Source organism: Melopsittacus undulatus, chromosome 2 (assembly GCF_012275295.1).
Source record: "Melopsittacus undulatus isolate bMelUnd1 chromosome 2, bMelUnd1.mat.Z, whole genome shotgun sequence".
In the NCBI taxonomy this organism is placed as follows: Eukaryota; Metazoa; Chordata; class Aves; order Psittaciformes; family Psittaculidae; genus Melopsittacus; species Melopsittacus undulatus.
The window spans coordinates 93178923-93197766 of NC_047528.1; the positions used below are offsets into that span (position 1 = coordinate 93178923).

Here is an 18844-nt window from a genome sequence, read left to right on the forward strand (position 1 = left end):
GTTTGCTGATGGTTAAGATGGAGAAAATAAAACACTTCTGAGCCAGGAGAACTGCCAGTTGTTATTTTAATACTTACCCAACTCTGTGTATCTCCACAATCCCCAAACAAGAAAACCAGAGTATCTAGGAGCATAAAGCTACTTATTTTATACACCCAGAAACATAATCTAAGGATGGGATGAAGAGCGTCACTACTGGATTCTTTGGTAAACAAAATTTAAAGTACTGGTATTCAAACCATTTAAGCCTTTGGGAATACTAATGGAGTTTGACATTTTAGGTATTTGGCCACAGTTTGGCTGCACAGGCTCTTCTGGCTCTCCAGTGACAGTGCAGTGTCCTGAAATTCTAGTCTTGGAGATTGAGAGTCGCTCACAGCCTAGTGGGACAAGCCAGCTATTGACAATCAAAAAGGTAAACCCATCTGAAAGACATGCTAAGGTTTCCCTTCCTCTGTGAAGATAATTTATGACCATTAAAGGTACAGTTACTAGCCTTCTTCCATGGCTTAACTCAGAATGTTTGCTCAAACCCACAGCTACTCCACCTTCTGATCTACTCATGTCCATTCCTGTGTTTACAGCTATGGAAAGAGAAGGCACACCCAAAAGAGCTACCTACCAGTTTGGGTGGCTGACTGGGCTAAACAAATTGCAAGCCAAGACTCCTTCCTCAGCCTCCCCCACCCCACAAGCTATTAAAACAGCAAAATAAAAAATGTTCATATTAGAAACTATCAATTATGAGGAAAATAGCACATCCAGTTGAGAGCCAGCTACTCAGCAGGCCTTTTATAAATAAATCTTGCTGCTGAGAAAGCACCAATGCTTATGTACTCCACACACAGGGAAGACAAGCATGGCTCTGCTTGTAGCCACTGGTTTCAGGGGTCAGTGTTTCTATCCTAAAGGCAAAGAAGACTCTTGGTTACTTCCCTCTGCATGCTCAGTACTACAAAACCAGGAGCTGCAGCTCCAAAAGATGCACTACTACTGATCAGCTCTTGGGATGAGCTGGACTCGGAAGCCCCAGGCTTCTGCTCTTGACATCCATCAATCTTCTGTTAAGGTCAGAAATGGGTCCCACAGAAAGGAGCAGCACGAATGTCTGACTGACCAAAGGTCAGTCTTACAACAAATAACATCATGTATTTAATAATAAGCTGTTAGGCTCATCTCCAGTGAGCAGCTAGGATTTTCCTACTGAATGCAGGCTTCAACCTAGAAATTGGAACAAATTAAATGCAAAATTTATTACTATGCTGAAGGAAACTGAATAAAGACAAACGTACAACATTTGTGTGTGTACAGCTTCTGTTGATCATCATCTTTGTTTTGTGAAGCTGGAAGCTTATATATTCCCTTTTCTATTCGAATGAAATCTAGGGCCCAAGTCCAAACCAGAGGCAAAGTGACTTTAAACTACAGGTTTTCTCTTCACATTCTATTTAATAAAAGCTTCTGAGAAACTCTTGAGTAAGACACATTACTTAAAGCATTCTGTGTTTCCCTACTTGTAGTTTGTGCTTTCTGTGCTGCCAATCTGAATTTTCTGCAGCCCAACAGAAAGGGCAGCTCAGGGAGCCAAACCTGCAGCACAGACTTACAAACATAAGCTTATATGTGTATGGAAGGAGGGCCTGTTCTACAAAGAAATATCATTGATAAGAAAAGCTCTGCCTGGAGCAGGCATTGGAGCAGACAGCAACCACATGATCAAAAGTGGCAGTAACTACAAAAATAAAAGCACATCTAATATAGAACCACCTTCAGTAAGCATGTAGTGCATTCCCTCCATTCTTCCAGCATTTTTTCCAGGAGAGACAAAATGTGAGTCTGCTCTTAAAAGAAAAGCAGATTGAAAAAACAGAAAAACACACCAGAAAACCAAACCCCACAAAACCACACGCATTCATTTCTCCTAAATAAAGACATACAGAAAAAAAAAAAAAAAAACAAAAACGCTTCCTCCTCATTTTTCTAATGCATTTTTTCCTTTAGAAGATACTTAGAAAAAACCCACTGGTTTCTCCCTCCTCCCTCCCCATAGCCCCCCCCACAAAGTTCTGCATCCAAGAAGAAAAGCAGCACACAAACACCCTCTTTCCCCCAAAAAATGACCCAGCTACTCCCACGAAAGAGAGACAAACTCATGATGAAATAGCACGCTAAGGAGTAGTCACACCAACAAGATCCATCACAGGTCTCTCGGAATCTGACCTTGGCTTCCAAGGTTTCTTTTACAGAAATAACTATACATGCACTCCTTCAGAAAGAGAAATTGCCAGTGCATTCCTTCAGTAGCATGGGGGAAATACAGACATCCTCTGGAAGCTACTGAATTTTTGTGAGACCTGCAGGAGCTTGTCCTGTGTCATCTTCCATATGCATTGCTTTTTTCTCTGTGTTCATAAGAGCAGAAGAAAAACAAAATATGCATTAAGACCTTCATCTTGATGTTTTCCTCAGTTTGAAGTGTCCACCTGGGTCTAGCTGATGGTAAAACAAAGCATCTGTCATTCTTCTGTTCATATACAAGTACAGCCATTCTCTAACCTGTCACCTGGAAGCTTCTGGCCTTTTCTTTATATTTTTTTTACCTGTACTTTGAACAGAGTCATTACCTTAAAGAAAGCAGTATGATACATGTCTTTTGGCAGCATAACTTATTTTTTCTTGTACCTTTTCTGCTTTAAAGAAAAATGAGTCAGTTTATTTTTAATCACACTTTTATTAACTTTTTCAAAAAACAAGCACAAAACCCCCCTCCAAAAAATCATCCTGTGTTGCTATATTTAACACTGTAGATTTCTTAATCTCTTATGTAAATATACATATTCTGCAGTAATCTGTCTTTAGAAAAAGAATGCTATTTTTAGCATTCTGGTGATAGACAAATCTTCATTATCAATGTAATGCTCTAAGAAAAGAAAATCCATTTTCAGAGTTGTCAAATATCAAGATAAGCATAGAGATTAAGTCTATTCAAATTATTCTAAACAAAAACTATTACAACAGCTTTAGTGTACTATGTCACACACATAACAGGGCCAAAAATGATTATTCATAATGGTCATCAGTTATCACAATTGTTTTCCAGAACAGGAGTAAAAATTTTTTTAAAGGCTTCAAACACACTACTTTGAGTATTTCACTTCTTGGCAATTAGTTTATCGTTATAGTTGACTGGGATTATGCCACTGCATTCTTCTGTCTTTGATAGAGGATGCTTTATAAAAGCACGTCTAATTACATCAATATCACGTCCTAAATGATCCATCATGGTCGTTACAATCGTAGGTGGGGCCTCTAAGTCTATCAAAAAATACCTGCAATGAGAAACATACACACAATGTAAAAAAAAATATCTGTACTGCAACAACTTTAAGTCATGTAACTGTTCTGTGGGATTTCTTGAATAAAATTGTTTTGCTGACATTTTGGTACCAGAACTGTTATAATAAAACCTCAGTATTATCCTAATTTCAAATAAGAAAAATTCAGTTGAAGCAGGCTCAGCCTGAACTCTTCTTTGTTGTACAGCACTGCCTACCCAAGGAGATTAAAGAGAACTTACTCTTCTTGCACATATTACATTCATTTCCACCTCTTGATGTGAACAGTCTTTCAAAAAGGTGAGGTGACACATTCATTTCGGTTACAACATGCATCCTCCTTCTTCGAATTCGTGACATTGTTTCTTTGGGGAACAGATGCCAGTGTGAACCATCTCAAGCTTACACACATACAGGCACATTTCTTCCTTAAAAGTTCTGCTTCGGAGCTGAATGGAAATTATAAAAAACCAGGGGCAAAGGAAACACAAGGAGATGCATTTACCCCAAATTAGGTACATCTTTGATGGGAACACGGCTTAAAGTTTTAATCTGAGGGTAGGAGCTGAAGCTGTGTACTCTGCTTGCACAGCTGGGACTTGCCCTGCTGAACTTGGTGGGACTGAGAAGGTCTTACTTCAACACATGCACAGCATGTATAAAACGCAGTGTTTCAAGCAAGTGCTTCCTGCCCACCACAAAAGCTGTCTTTGACATCTATAAAGAAAAAGCCAACCACCTACCTACAGGAAAGAACACAGCTCCCCATTAATATCTTAGGTCACTGATGTTACCACTGCAATGAAGCTCCTTTGCTGAAGAGCTGCACTTTCTTCCTGAGCTCAACTATAATTCTGGAAGAGGCTTTCAAAACTCCACTACACCCAAACAAGCAAAGCAGTCTACTGCAATTCAGGAGTCCCATTTCAGACAAGGGACACAATTGAAAGCTGCACACTAACTTAATCTCAGATATGCAAATTCGGATCCCATCTTTTAATATGAGATATACCTTAAATTCATTAGCAGCATAAGGTCTACTATTCTGGCAAGTTATGAGCAACCTAGTGACAGCCATCATACTAATGTGAAAAAATGAGTGAGCCATGTCACTGGCCATCCATCCTTCCTTGAAATGCTGCATATGAACTAGTAGCACTGTCAACAGAGCTGTAACACATTTGACTGCATTGGCACGGCCCTAACTACCGAAAAGACACTACAACTGCCTTAGAAATCCAGGTGAAGAGACCTAACCCCTCATTTCCAAGACTATCAGTAATTTAAAGGTTAAATGTACAGCACAGAACTTGCCACCTAGCTGTTTCATTTTCATCTTTACACATCTTCTTATGAAAATTCCTCCTAGTCCACTCAAGCACACCTCCCCATGAAGCATCAGTATAACCTGAAAGCAATATCCCTTAACTGAAGTTGTATTACCCAAGCAACATCAAGCATCCCACTTCAATTTAACAATTGTACCTAACAGAGAGGACTTTGTTCTGCAAGAGGTATGGATTCTTACTAAGCCAACAACAGTCCATCTTCATAAAGGTAATGTTGGAGGGCAAGTTCCCAAGACCAGAAGCTGAACTTGGGCTCTGAACAGGAAATAGAGGAGATGGGGTCATGAACAATGAATCTGCTCATGTTCTTTATGCTGCATGGAGTTCATTTTCATCCAACTAAAAGTGCTACCCCAAAAACATTACACACAGCAGACCCATTGGGCCAGAAATGACTCAAGTAACACATGCTGAATGACTGCACAGGGGTGCAATCCACCTATGGAAAACATGATGAAGATGCCTTTCTCCTTAGCCAGACACAGAATCATAGAATGGTTTGGGTTAGAAGCGACCTTGAAGATCATCCAGTTTCAACTCCCTGCCAAGGGCTGGGACGCCTTCCACTAGACCAGGTCACTCAAAGCCCCATCCAGCCTGCCCCAGGGATGGGGCAGTCACAACTTCCCTGGGCAACCTGTGCCAGTGCCTCAGCACCCACAGGGAAGAATTTCTTCTTAATCTCTAATCTAAATCTACATCTAGTCCTGAACCTCTTACACAGGCATCTGCATTAACAGCCACAATTCTTCTCTGAAGCCTTTTTCAGAAAGGCCTGGCTGAAGCACTGAGTCCTTGTACTCGAGAGGTCTGATAGCAAAAAAATCTCCCTGCAGCCCACAGTGAGGCGACGAATGCTCCAGAACAGACACCCAGCTTGTGTGGCCTGCAGCCTAGCATCTCTGAAGCCAAGGGACCACTGCCAGGTCATGTCAGCAAAGGTGCTGCTCCTCTGACTGCAGAAAGGCTACTGAAAGCTACAGGAATAATTTGCCTCAGGATGAATTTGGAAGAACTCTGGTGGGCTCAGTCCTCCACACAAATCTTCACAGGCTTCAATGGGGAACAGGGTTTGGCTTAATATATTTGGTAAACCAAACCTACTCTTTGGTTTATCAAACAGCTTACTGTTTTCTCATCTCCAGAACTAAGAGATGCCACCTGGTTAAAAGTTTAGGGAGAAAAAATAATTTTTAAGCTTGGACAATTCATTTGAAATACTGCACAGCAACATCTGAAGGATGCACACCCCTTAAAAAGGGAAAGTCATTTTCTGTTAAAGCCATTAAAAGCCACTGGTAAATTTAACAGATGACACTTTACTCTTCTCCTTGGGAAGAAGCCTTCCAGATCCTCACACAGTTACAACTAACAGGAAGGAGGACGGGGGGAGAAAAATCTAGCTAGTGATCGTCCACCACTTTCATGCCCCCGTCCCTTAGCACAAGCATTCATTCGGACTTCAACCTGTGCCCTCTGCCGCACCATTTTATCCCTCCGTTCCTCAAGAATTTCATTGCTGCTTGCAAGCCGTACGCTGCTTTTCATTGTGTTCCTAAAACGGCAAGAGGTTTTTTTTCCTCCAAAGGCTGCTTTGCAACTTTGTGCTTTCTCTCACGTTAGCAAATGGTGGAAATTTCCACTGACGCACTGTTGATAACTGAAGGAGAAGGGGGGATGGGAGGATGAGCTGTTACAGCATATCTTTATGACTCCTCGCAGAATAGGTATTTTATCTGAGGGTACAGAACCGCAGTAACTGGGGACAATGTGAGTTTTTAAAAACAACCACCACTCTTCAATGTTAACAAGCAATGATTGCCTTCCTGTGCCAAAAAACAGAGAAGGAAAAGAGGGCCAGCGTAGCAAATGTTATTTCTTCATTAAAGAAAGAGAAGAAACTAATGGCTGCAAAAGCAATAACCAAACACAATTGACAATGCAAGCCCTGAGGGGATCTGGAACCTCTTCCCCCCCAAATATACACATTTAAATTGGCTGTCTGGAGGCCATGGGGTTTTTTGAACCCACCCTCAATGAGGCTTGCAGCAATCTTCATTTCAGGCAGTGATCTATGACCCAATACACAATGCTGTAGCTACTGTTTGTGTAATAAACAAAACCAAACCCCAGTAAGACTTACAGATAGGGAAAAATACAGGAATGTAGGAGGGAAACCACCTCATTCCTGCAAGCAAAAATGCAAAAGCATTTAGATTCTCTAAGAGTCAGCCAAGTCATCAGCAGAGAAATGCAGGAAAATTCCATTGATTGACTATAAGACCGCAGTTATTTTAGTCATCCTGCTCAACTGTAAATAGAAGGATGATTTAAATACAGGAGAGCTGAGTGAAATATTGAAACAATGCATTAAATGAAAAAAATAATTAACATGATATATGATCTCAAATAAAGGAGGACATGTCTTTGTATAGGAGAGAGAAGGAGAAAATAGGAAAAAGATGCCAGGTTTCATTTATCCTTTTTAGCATATCCAAGCCAGAAATTGAACCCTGAGAAGTAAGGATACTAAAATATTTTGCTTTCAAATGGACCGCCTAGGACTTCAAAGAACTCTGAAAACCACCTGGATTATGACTCAATTTGAAATCCTCCTAGAATATGTCTCTGTCGACCTGGGAAGCAGGGGGAAAAGCACACATATGGTGGACTTGAAGGAGCATGTATGGTCCCATGGTTGTGCCCAAAACATCTGTATGCCTCAGTTTCTCCTTTACACAGTGGCAGTAAGTGTAGATAAGCTTCTCCAGTGGGGAGGTAGAAGATACAAAGGAAAGAAAATGTTCTGATGAACAGGTAGAGGTGAAGCATTGAACAGTAAACCAGGAAACTGCCTGGAGGAAAGCAAGCTGCAGCGCCCTCATGAGAACTACTGGACATTCATTCTCAGAAGGTAATCCTATATAAATGATTTTTTTTTTTGCTACCTGAAAGATCACTTCATCCTTGGCATCACTGTGTTGCTCTGAAGGTAAATTGCTTTTCCACTCAACTCTTGTGGTAGCTACCCATCCTCAGCAGGGCAGGACGGCAAGCTCATGCTCTGAAAGATTACCATTCTGCAGCTGGAAGGACTAGTACATGTGTTACTTTCAGCTTTTAGAAAATGCATACAGACTAGTTGGAAGTCCCCTGAAAATGACCCGGACAGCAAAGGGGAAGTACCTGATCAAAACCAAAAGCTGGTGCCTTAGAAATTAGACTGCCACAGCAATTACGCAACCCATGATGAGCAAGTACTTCGAGGGAAAATACATTTTACAATCCACAGCCTTCAGAAATTTCATTTGCGAAATTCTATACATACATGACTGTTATTAAGCTAACTGAATAATGGAAAGGAATTTTGCAGCATTGCAAGGGAAAAAAATACTGTTACAGTGCAAAAGAGAAACCAGCCTGACCTATCCTGTGTACCTGAAAAGCCATGCTCACTGGGCTGCATTTGAAAAGTTGTTATGAGCAGGACTGAAGTTACCCAGCAAGTATTAATTCTGCTCATGTCACTTCTCTGCCTTCTGCATAATTTACAGCTTAAAAAAAAAACAACAACCCAAAATGGTGACTGATTCCCATTCCACCAAGCCCACTATCTGAGACTGGTCATCACATTTAATCCATGTGCTTACACAAGGATGCTAACAGAATTCAGTGCATTGGAAAATGATGCTGGCACCTCAACAGCACAAATTATTGCGCAGCACCATTCCTTCTGAAAAGCACCAAAACTGAAAATTGCATTCCCACAGGTAAGGTGAAGGGGGGAAAAAAAAGACACTTCAGGGCTTTGAGGCACATCCACACTTACATGTAAGTGCATGTGGACAGCACTTGAAGGAAAAGTAATGATTCAACTCATCAATGAAGAAAGCCCCATCTAGTGGAAGAAGACAATCAATTGAGCAGAAAGTACTACAAATGTGCATAACACTCAAGTATCCAAACTATTTTTGTTCTCATCCAAGTGCATTACAGACCCAGAACTCCTTTTTATTGAAACAGATCATGATGTTCTAAACTACGAATAGAAACAACACAGGCTGTGCATTAGCTATACATTTAGTTTGGTGCTATTAAGAAAGGAAAGCTTGCAACCCCTTTAATCTGTTTTTCTTTCCTCCTCTTTGGTCTTCAGCAGCCATAGAAATCATCACAAGAATCTAACCTGAGTGGAGCTAAACGTGTCTGTACATTTATCTGCGGGAAGAAGTCCCTTATGCAATAGTTTGTGTTTTATTAGGGGGTGGGAAGCAGAGGAGAGTTGTTGAAACTCTTGAACACTCTCCAGGGAACAGTTCTGACAGGTAACTTATTATTTTACTCTTACAACGTAAATAAAATCACATCCAGACCACGTGGGTTATTGAAAGACACTTCAGCATCTTTTGTCTCCATGCTACTTGGCCACAAGCTGCTTGTTTAAAAATAAGTTGCATGAATAGAGTAGCTCAGCTACTTTATGGGAAGAGAAGTTTGAACTTGTAACATAATTTACAAAGATATGTTTCCACAGTCTTCAAATGTCTTTACACAGTGCTCAATTGCTAAAATACTCCTATTATAATTAGCTGTTCCTTGTGTATTAGACCACTGAGGCACCAAGAAATTAGTTGTGCCCCCTCTCCTGAGACCATGCTTTGGCAAAGCAATGTTATGTCACATACTACATAATGAAGGCAAAACACAAGAGGCTGTCACAGGAGGACCAACTGCTTTAGACCCTAAACCAGCCAGAGGAGGTAGGGAAGGCCAGGACAGTCTCCAAGCCTTCCTCATCATAGCAGAGGGGAACCTGGTACTCAAGTTCAACACTTCCAGCTCCTGGGGAGCAACTGTAGCACTGCAAGACCTGGAAGCCAAGTTAAGACCACACTGGATTCTTGGGAAAGGACCTCTTTACCTTTACATGTTCCCCTATGACACAAACAAGTCCATATCACAACTAAAGTTGCGACCTACATTTTCTGACTCCTGATCCCATTAGATGCTATCACTGTATATACGGTGCTCCCCAGGGGACACTGGCAATCACCAGGGTCCCTGCACACCTCCTACAAAAAATTCTCTATGCACAAGCTCCCAAAATACAATTTGTCAAGAACAAAAGACCCGAGTTTGCTATTTCAGAGAACAAGTGGGCTGATGAGATAACTGGGAGTGAACAGCAAAACAAAAAGATTAAGAGACAAGCAAGCAAATAACAAAAGAAAACTGCCGTCTTTTCAAAATCAAATTTGAAAGGAGTAAAAAAAAAACAAGGCAACAAAAAGCTGGCAAATAGAACATGGAAATTGTTATGAATAATCAGAATTACACACAGTTTAGCTGGAGAACTTGCAAATAAAATAAGTGAAATAATAAAAATGTGGAGAGAAAGGTCAAAACCATCACTGTATTACAGGTAGATGTAATTGGGGAAAGCAGGCACATATAAGAAACAAAGTAGAAGGGAAAGGCCATAGTGCTCTATTGATTTACAAAACTGTACTTAATCTGAGCACTGCTCAGGCTGATGTATATCAGCCTTTCTACAAGAGAGATAACAAAAATAACAATGGAAGCAACATTTGGGGGAGGGGTTGAATAAAATCATTTACAACAAATCTGTGGGGCATAGCAAGATTCTCAGTGTTCAAAACCCAGTTATCCCTAGTCCCTTTCTTCTCCCCAAAGCTTGTCAAAGCTCCTTCCAGTTTAATGGACTCCTGGTCTGCAAAAAGTTTGAGTCATTACCTTTCCAAAGGAGTGTCTGAACCTTCCTTTTTTAAAGAGCTGTTTTGTAGCCACCCTTGTATCATCTCCCCTAAAGTAAAAATATCCTACATACCAACCACATCCCCTAAACCACCCTCTTTATCTGATGCCCTGAAGCATGAAGTGTCACAAGCATATGATTAAGGCATAGCCTAGCAAGGCCAAAGAAAACAGGTATGCCGCAAAGTGCAAACCCACAGACTGTGCTACTGAGATCTATCATTTTACAACCAGTTTCAATGTTCTCCGCTTTGGCACTGACCAAATATGTGCAGTGGCTCTGCAACACCATCACCCAGCCCTGATCTGGACTCTAAAGGGGTCTGCTTTGAGGGATTCAGTGCTTCTGTATTGTCTCAAACAGCAAACAAACCAAGAGTTTAACATTCCTTAAATTCAAACACTAGTACACACCTTATTTAAATCAGTTGACTTTTGTTCCAGAAACGAAAACCTCCCACTGCAAGTAATACAGCATTTAAAAAAAAAAGAAATGCATGGTGTTAAAAGCAATTTAAAAATAACTCATTAAAAATGATAAACAAGTAGTGGCGAGTGAAAGAAATAGTTGGCACAAATCTAAAAGCCCATTAGGCAAAAAGGTTAGTAATCCTTATTTACATTCTCACACTCTTCTTTCAGAAAGACAGTGCCCATGCACAAGTTACTCAATGCCTCAACTGACATTACATACCTAGCCCACACTGGAACCAATGGGTCCTTGTCACCTTGTAGATTAATAAAATGTGACAAGTATTTGTTACAAGTTTGTGAGATGTTATTGGAATCACTCTTACATCTATAAAAAAGAAATGTTCTGCGATACCTAAGTGTGAATTAGCAGCTAATTCAACTTCAGTTTAATATCAGTAAGCCAGTGATTTAAAGTCTGATTCCTCAGACATATCCACACAGCTCCTGAAACACATAACTTTCATAATTACTTAAATGCAAAAGTTGTCAAAATAAAAAAAGTGTTTTCTGTCAAAAGAGATGCATTGAAAAGAAAGACCTAAATTTGCTTTAATATATCCTCAAATGCACACACACCACCTGTTCAGTGACTATAATTTCCCAAGAAGAAACAAGTCAATTATACGTATGATCTGAAGTCTTCAAAGCTGCCTGAGAGAGTAACACTGCTCATTCCAGTGACAGCTGTGGGCCACAGTCCCCTATGGCAAGCTTTGAAAAATCTCAGCTTTACAGATCAATTGGCAGTAAGATTCTCATTCTTTGTAAAGCCTCCTGGATATTCTTTAATTTGTAACATGCCTGTAATGCAGTGTATCTGAGACAGACAGTGCTGAAGCACTACAGACTCATAGGGGAAGCAGCACTTTATTAAGGAGACAGCAATCCTCTCTATTGATTTATGAGTATCTATTTTCCAGTTTAATTCTTCACTGTTCACCAGAACCACCACCAGAAGCAGACCAAGTCCAGCAGTAGCTTTGCTGTGCACATTCCACTTGTGTATCCTTTCGCTGACACTCAGTTTTATGATATGCTGTATAGGAAGACTTGAATTGCAGTTAAAAACTGAATTAACTAAATGAAGAAAAGCCCTTCTCTTGGGAGAAGGAGTGACTACTTGCCACAGCTACTGCTGCTCTGCTGATGGCCCCTAATCTGAGATTAAGAGACAGTCTGGGTAGCACTGGGGTTTTACAAGGGAGCAAAGCTATGCTGGTGAGGAAGGCTGCTTTGTTCTTTGTTTTTCATTCAAACACCCCACTCAGGTGAGGGGATTCTGTGCCATCCTGAGTGACAGGAAGACTGTGCAGCAGTCACTAGGACAGGAGCTCTGTGACCCACGAATATTGTATGGCACTAATTTTCATACAACTTGTTGCTACAAATATTGAGTTTCACTGATTTCCATATAATTCACTCGACAACAGGTCCAAGGAAGCAACAGATCCAGCATCCATCCTAAGTGTCCAACCATCTACATACTATTGGAAAATAAACTCTGCTAAGAATCACGCAACTTCAAAAAGGCAAACAGAAATAATAAAAGCTTTGAAAGATTCAACACTCTCCACCCCAGACACACAGTAACACTCGCACTCCCACAGAAGTCCTTAAAAAGCCCAGGCTAAGGAAAAGGTGACACAATCTGTACCACTTACTACACCCCTCTACACTGCCTTGATAAGATAGGGAACACAGAATCAAAAGTTGCTTGTGAAGGAGAAAATACCTCAGGATTTCCCAGTACATAGGGGTGTAATTCACTCAGCTCAGTGAGAGTTCCTGAAAAGGCTTCTTTAAAGAAAAAAAAAAAAACAAAAACAACTTTGTCCTCTTAAAAAGAATTATTACATTTTACAGATGCTGTAAAGTTTAACTGGTTGATTTTATAAGGTGGATCAAGAACTGACTTTTCTCCTATTCCTAAATTATGTTTAATATCCCAACTAATTTATCCTCCAGACCATATAAAATATTGGATGCTAAACCAGGAATCCACCATACCTGTACACTGACCTGCCATCTCCCCAGCAGTAGCTACAGAATATAATTCTCCCACATTGCCAGGTACTGAAACTGCCTGCTGATAATATCCCATGCCCCCCTGAATTCAAGTTCTCACACAAAGCAACTTTTTCCTATAGTAACAACTTTTCTCAATCACTTCTCTTGCTCAAGAAGCCAAGCAATTTAGGGGAGGGAACTGTCACATTCAAATCCAGAGCAAGTAGAATGACTGCTAAATATTTAGAGACACTTAAACTAGGAGGTGGAGGAGGAAGAGCAATGGCAACATTAATCTGATGGCTTCCTGCCTGTATTTCAAAACATGATTGCAATTATTTGCTGGTAAACCCTTGCCTCATTCAGAACACAGAATATGTCTGTTCTGCAGACTCTGCAAAGAAGAGGGTCATAGTTTACACATTGTCCTGCTTATTAAGTATTAATCTGCTACAGTAAGTGAGGTAAGCTAGTTTACATGTCTGAAAATGCCCTGGAGAAATGGCTTCTATTAATCTCTGCTATAGTTCCTGTGATGCTGGTTATTGTCTTCTCCTGAACTGATTTCCCTCTTGAGGAACCCAAGACCTGACCTGCATAAGCACTGCCACCCAAGCCAAGCGGACATCCAAAGTGGTGAAATGTTAGAGTGCCAAATACTCTAGGGGAAAAGAAAAATATAAGCTAAAACCCGCAACTTCAGCATCCAAACTCAGTGGAACTTAAGTCTTCTGCCTTAGCTCTCCACCTATAGGAGAGTAACACCAGCCCCTTGCTCTGCTGAAGCCATCAGAAAAGACTAATGGTTATAAAAGGCTTCTACTCCAACAGAAGGATGAGGCAATCAGTAATTCTGTCTTGAGATGAGGTTTTGACTAGGTCCTGTGTATAGGCAACAAGACTTCATCCTAAAATGCAAAACTGGCAGGACGAAGCCATGTTTTGAAGGACACCATCGAGCAGGAGTACAAAAAAGTCAAGACCACGATGCCATTGCTTTCACTTAAGCAATAGCACATGGTGGAAATTTCCTCCCCTGCCCTTTCTGTCAGTCTGCTTTAACTGGCAGCTGTCACCACTCCCACTCCACAGGAAAATGAAGAGGTCCTCAGCAGAGGGAGCGAAAACGTGAGTCACCCCCAGGGAGAGGATCAAAGAAGGGCTTCACAAAAAAAGTGCACATCTGGAGTCACCTCAACCTTCCCCAGTGCCAAATGCTCCTCAAAGAAGATGGTAGGTAGGCAGGTTGGCCAGACACCCAAGATTAAGCACAGCTGTGTCACAGGGATTAGGAGGAGTGCATCACTAATTGTTATTTTGATTACTGCAGGCAGCCCCAGCACAGTGCGGGTTGCTTAGCAACATTTCTCAGTCCTTGCGAGAGCCAGCATCCCAGAGCCAGCATCCATTTCGGAGGTAGCCTCAAGGAGCAACACACTGGCGTACGTAAGCAAGCAGGGAATGTGGCCCAGAGCACCTTCCTCTCGCACTGCAGGGGAAGCCTGACATTCAAGATGCCAAATCTCAGCTTCCTTTACATTTATTGTACTTCCAGTAAACCACACAATCACCTTTAACATCCTCAACTAAAACTGTATCAGAAACACAAGCAAGTCTTACAGGGTGCACATGGTAATTAACATTTAGTTCAAAAGCATTGGAGAAAAAGAATCAATCCTGCCAATTACCAATGGGCAGATTAAGTACCACTTGTGTCAGTAAACAATCCTGACTAGCTTGGAAAATAGTTACGCAAAAATGACATAAACCAACATTGTGTACTTGGGGAAAGTAGCTCTGAAGGCCTGGACTCGGGCTGCTTGTAACATGACGACTAAACACTAACAATAAAGCCAACACCACACAGAATAAAAGACCCAAAATACTTGAAGCAGAACACACACACGCAGAAACCGCCACACACCACTGCACTGAGATCACAGGCATTACAGGCATACTCCCAAAAAAGCACAAGGAAGACCAATGAGAGTTATTTATGTACGTTTTAAAAGAGCACTTAAAGGGCTTTTAGGAAAAAGGCATTGTGCATACCCTCCTCTTCTGTGGCGCTCCTTGTGCTTGGAGATTTTGTAAGGTAGAGACCTTTCTCCCAGGTTTTCTAGGTTCCTCACAACGGCTCCTCTCTCCATAAGAGCCTCAACAGTGCGCTTCAGCACAGCTGCAGTCTCAGGCTTTAAAAGAAAAAGAAAGTGGGAAATGTACATAAATCTGATCATTCTTATTATGTGATTAAAAGGACACCTGTACTTGCACGGCACAGTGCTGGAAAAGATCATTCTGTAACTTGGGAGGGCAAAGTGGAAGCAGAAGACGACATCCTCCTTACGAAGAAAGCCTTCAAGAACAAACAGACAATTCTTCCATGAATTATGGCAACAGGAAAGTTTCCAACAATTCAAAGTTTCCCAACAACAACAGGAAAAATGAAATAGTTAATGGGTTTAACTTACCTGGTATCACTTTGGCTGCCACTGGCACAGGTGTAAGTAAATATATGTGGCAAAGTCACATTGTTGCATTGGCAACAGTTTTAAGGTCCCTGGACCATCTATGTTCACTGTACGCTACAACTGCAGTGAACAGTGTAGAGGGAATACTAAACCGTGGCTTGCTACAGAGACAACAGTTAGAACCATATTAATTTCATATTGTCCTTTCAACTGCACGTGTGTAATACATATTTGGACCCATTGCTAAATCATTGCACATCTCATTACTTTTATCTAGCTGACATCTAAGCCTTTTTAAGGCTTGAGGAGCTGACGTGCAGTAATTAGTCTAACACAGAGAGATTTCACTCCTTAGAAAAACAAGTTTGAGGGACAGGCAGCCAAAAAACAGTAGGTAAAACAGATGCAATGTTTTTTTGCTCACTGTGTGTCAGGGCTCTTCAGAGCGCTGAATCATTTTGGTAATGACACTCAACAATATCTATAAAAATGTTAATACAGTACAAATTAGAATGTTTTGAAGACAACAGTGAACTTACGCAATCTCAGCAACAAGAAGCATTTTAAGAAACAGATCTCCTACAGAGAAAGGATGCTAAACGGATGTCCAGCTGAACACAAACCAAACTGCATAGCCTTCTGTGTATCCTGCAACATTTCGTATCAAGATACATTCCCAACTCTACTTGTCCAGCAAGATGGCAACAGCTGTAAAAGGAAAAGTAATTTAAGAGCTGATTTTTCAGCTTTACTCAGGTTTTATTTTGTTAAATCATACCACCATAATAATTTCACTTCCCTTCTCCGCTACGAGAAAACCTGTGTGAGCCTTCAATCACCTTATACATAGAATAACTGAAAGTTATGTTTCCTAATTCTCAGGTAGAGAGCTACAGCTTGACTAAGGAAGGGTTATTTAATGTCCAGATCTCATAATGGAAATCTCTGGAAAAAGATGATACCAGAATCAGGAAACATGCAGCACAGCCAATGCTCCCGCATGTGAAAGTCCTCTTTCATTTTTTTGAGGATACCATAGGATATGAAAGAGCTTTCAAATGCAGAATAGAGATGTTCAACATATGACTCTCTGCAAATGCTGACTGCTCTTTGAAAGACCTGAAGTACAGAGAGACTGAAACCTTTTCTTGTTTCCATGTGTTAACTGCCCTGCAGCACTCATGAGTCAATCATGGGATCACACCTACTGCTCCTCACTATCAATGAGAAATTTTATTCCCCTCTAGCTGCATAAACTGTGTGGAAAATAAGTTTCCCAAAAAGAGCCTAAGCAGTTATAAGGTCAGGAAAAATGCCTGGGCCTTTTTTCCAACATATGTTTAGATTGTGTTATAAAACAATTACAGAGGCCAGACAAGTATATTTATATATCAAGAAATGTTGCTACCTTGCCAACGTTCTTCAATGCATTAAAACTATTGTTTCTCACTACAGACAAATACTGAAGGTATCTCTTGTCACAGTGTGAAAAGTTAGAATGAAGGGATTACACAAATCATGTTTTAGTTCAAATTCGGGAATAACGCTATTTTTCAATTGACCTAGGATTGCTGCCTCCATTATCACTTATTAGATTTTCAAATACCTTTCATGCTTAGCATGTCCTTTCCCAAAACATTTGCAGAACTAATTGGGTATTCTTACAACTCTTTTTGGCCTCTTGCCACAAAGCAAGACATTCCCACAAATGTTACAGGAGTCTCAATTTCTGAGATTTCCAAAACACATTCGAGCTCAGCTGGACAAAACCAGTGTGTGCAAAACTTACAGAGGAGATGGATACAGATGGACAGTCAGATTGCAACCATACAGCCTTTTGCTAGAAAAACAGTATAAAACCAATTCTGTAAAATCATGCGGGCACTCACATGCCAATGCTCCAGATGATAATGCTGACCAAATTAATACTTTTTTTCTCCCTTTAAATCTCTCCTCTCAAATACTTCTGCATACTAGATGCAAATCATAGAGAGTATCCAATCAAAGAAAGGATTTCTTCAAAGACTGAATTCTTAGTCTTCTCCATACCCTCATGCTTTCCATTACTTTTCATCCTCTAACATGTCTGACAACTACCACTAGGCAGTCACATACAGTCCCCAATCTCTCTACAAACCAAAGTAGAAGGACAAGCATATACTGTCAGAGAAGAAGCGAGAAGCAGCAGCTTTGGTATGTTACTCTCTCAGTACTCTGAACAGTACTCAAGGAGTGGGAAGTTGCCTGAGCCATGAATTCTGTTGGCTGAGCCGACAAGACTGAAGATGAGGAAAAGCATCAAGAAAAGCTAACTCAGGAGATCAAGTAGTGTCTTGATAATAATGTCAGCAACCAGGAGAGCACACAGAACAAAATCTCTTACTCTGCATCACACCTGCATGTTGTTTTGCTATATTGGAAAATGTTCTTTCAAACTTTTGATATTGGAAAAACATCAGCAACAGCCAGAGAAAGGGAGCAGCTCCACTTCACTTGACCACATACTCAACACTTCACAAATGCTAAAACACAAGGGGAGAGAGGGAAGCAGAAGCTATTTTCTTAGGACTTTCCCCATTTCTACCCATGCTCCTTATGACAGTTTCAGCTTGACCTGCATGGCACAAGGGCGAGAGATGCTGGCCCAAACTATAGGAAGGTTTTATGCTGGTTCCATCAATGCAGGATCTCAAACCTGTATAAATCAGGAGCTGCTGGTAAGATACCCTTATTCTTTTTAAAGCAGCCGCTTCATACGGTCAAGGCAAATACTAGGGTAACAGAGCTGCTGGTGATACCCATTGTTTAATCCTGTAAGAACCATTAGAGAAATCTGGTTTCAAGAAGGAAAAGGAAAGGAACAACTGAGTTTGTGAAGCAGACACCAAGGTAACACATTACTAACTAGAATGTTTTCCCTTTAAAACAAGAATATAAAATCCATGAGGATTTTACATACCCACAGTAGTAAGGGAAAAGAGCAATTTTAGAGAGAAAGGGCAGCTAACGTAACAGCTTTGATATTTTGTGCACTGCAGCACACCTGCAGTGCATCCAACCCCAGACTTGAAAATACACTCCTGGAAAGCAGTAGGATCTACCATTCTTCTCCCACTGTGCCTGTTGTGTGCAGTTTGGTTACAGAAGCCTCCATGGTGCTCACAATTATCACAGGAGAAACTGGTCAGGTCAATAAATAAAAATACCATTGGCTGTTGTTACTTGTCTCCCACTTGCATACAAAATGCTGATCCATAAACAGAGCTCTGCCCAAAAGAGGTCTTAATTGATTGAGACCTTAAGATAATCAGCTGTATGTCCAACAGTGGAGTTGCCTGATTCATGCATCTTAACAACCATGCAGATTTAAGTTAAAGGTTATCCGGTAAACTTACTCCTCTACATCCCCCATAGCCTCAAATTACACAGAAGC

At 40.8% G+C, this 18844-nt stretch overlaps 1 protein-coding gene across 1 annotated transcript in view; it reads right to left on the reverse strand.

Annotated features, from left to right (window-relative positions):
* Nucleotides 1-2711: 2711 nt before the first annotated feature.
* MRPS6 (mitochondrial ribosomal protein S6) overlaps nucleotides 2712-18844 on the reverse strand; it is a 47143-nt gene continuing 31010 nt past the window's right edge. The window contains exons 2-3 of the mRNA XM_031051439.2: nucleotides 14993-15132; nucleotides 2712-3329 (exon numbers count right to left, since the gene is read on the reverse strand). Of these exons, the coding sequence (XP_030907299.1) occupies nucleotides 3152-3329; nucleotides 14993-15132 (318 nt within the window). The 3' untranslated portion in view covers nucleotides 2712-3151. The remainder of the gene's footprint in view (nucleotides 3330-14992; nucleotides 15133-18844) is intronic.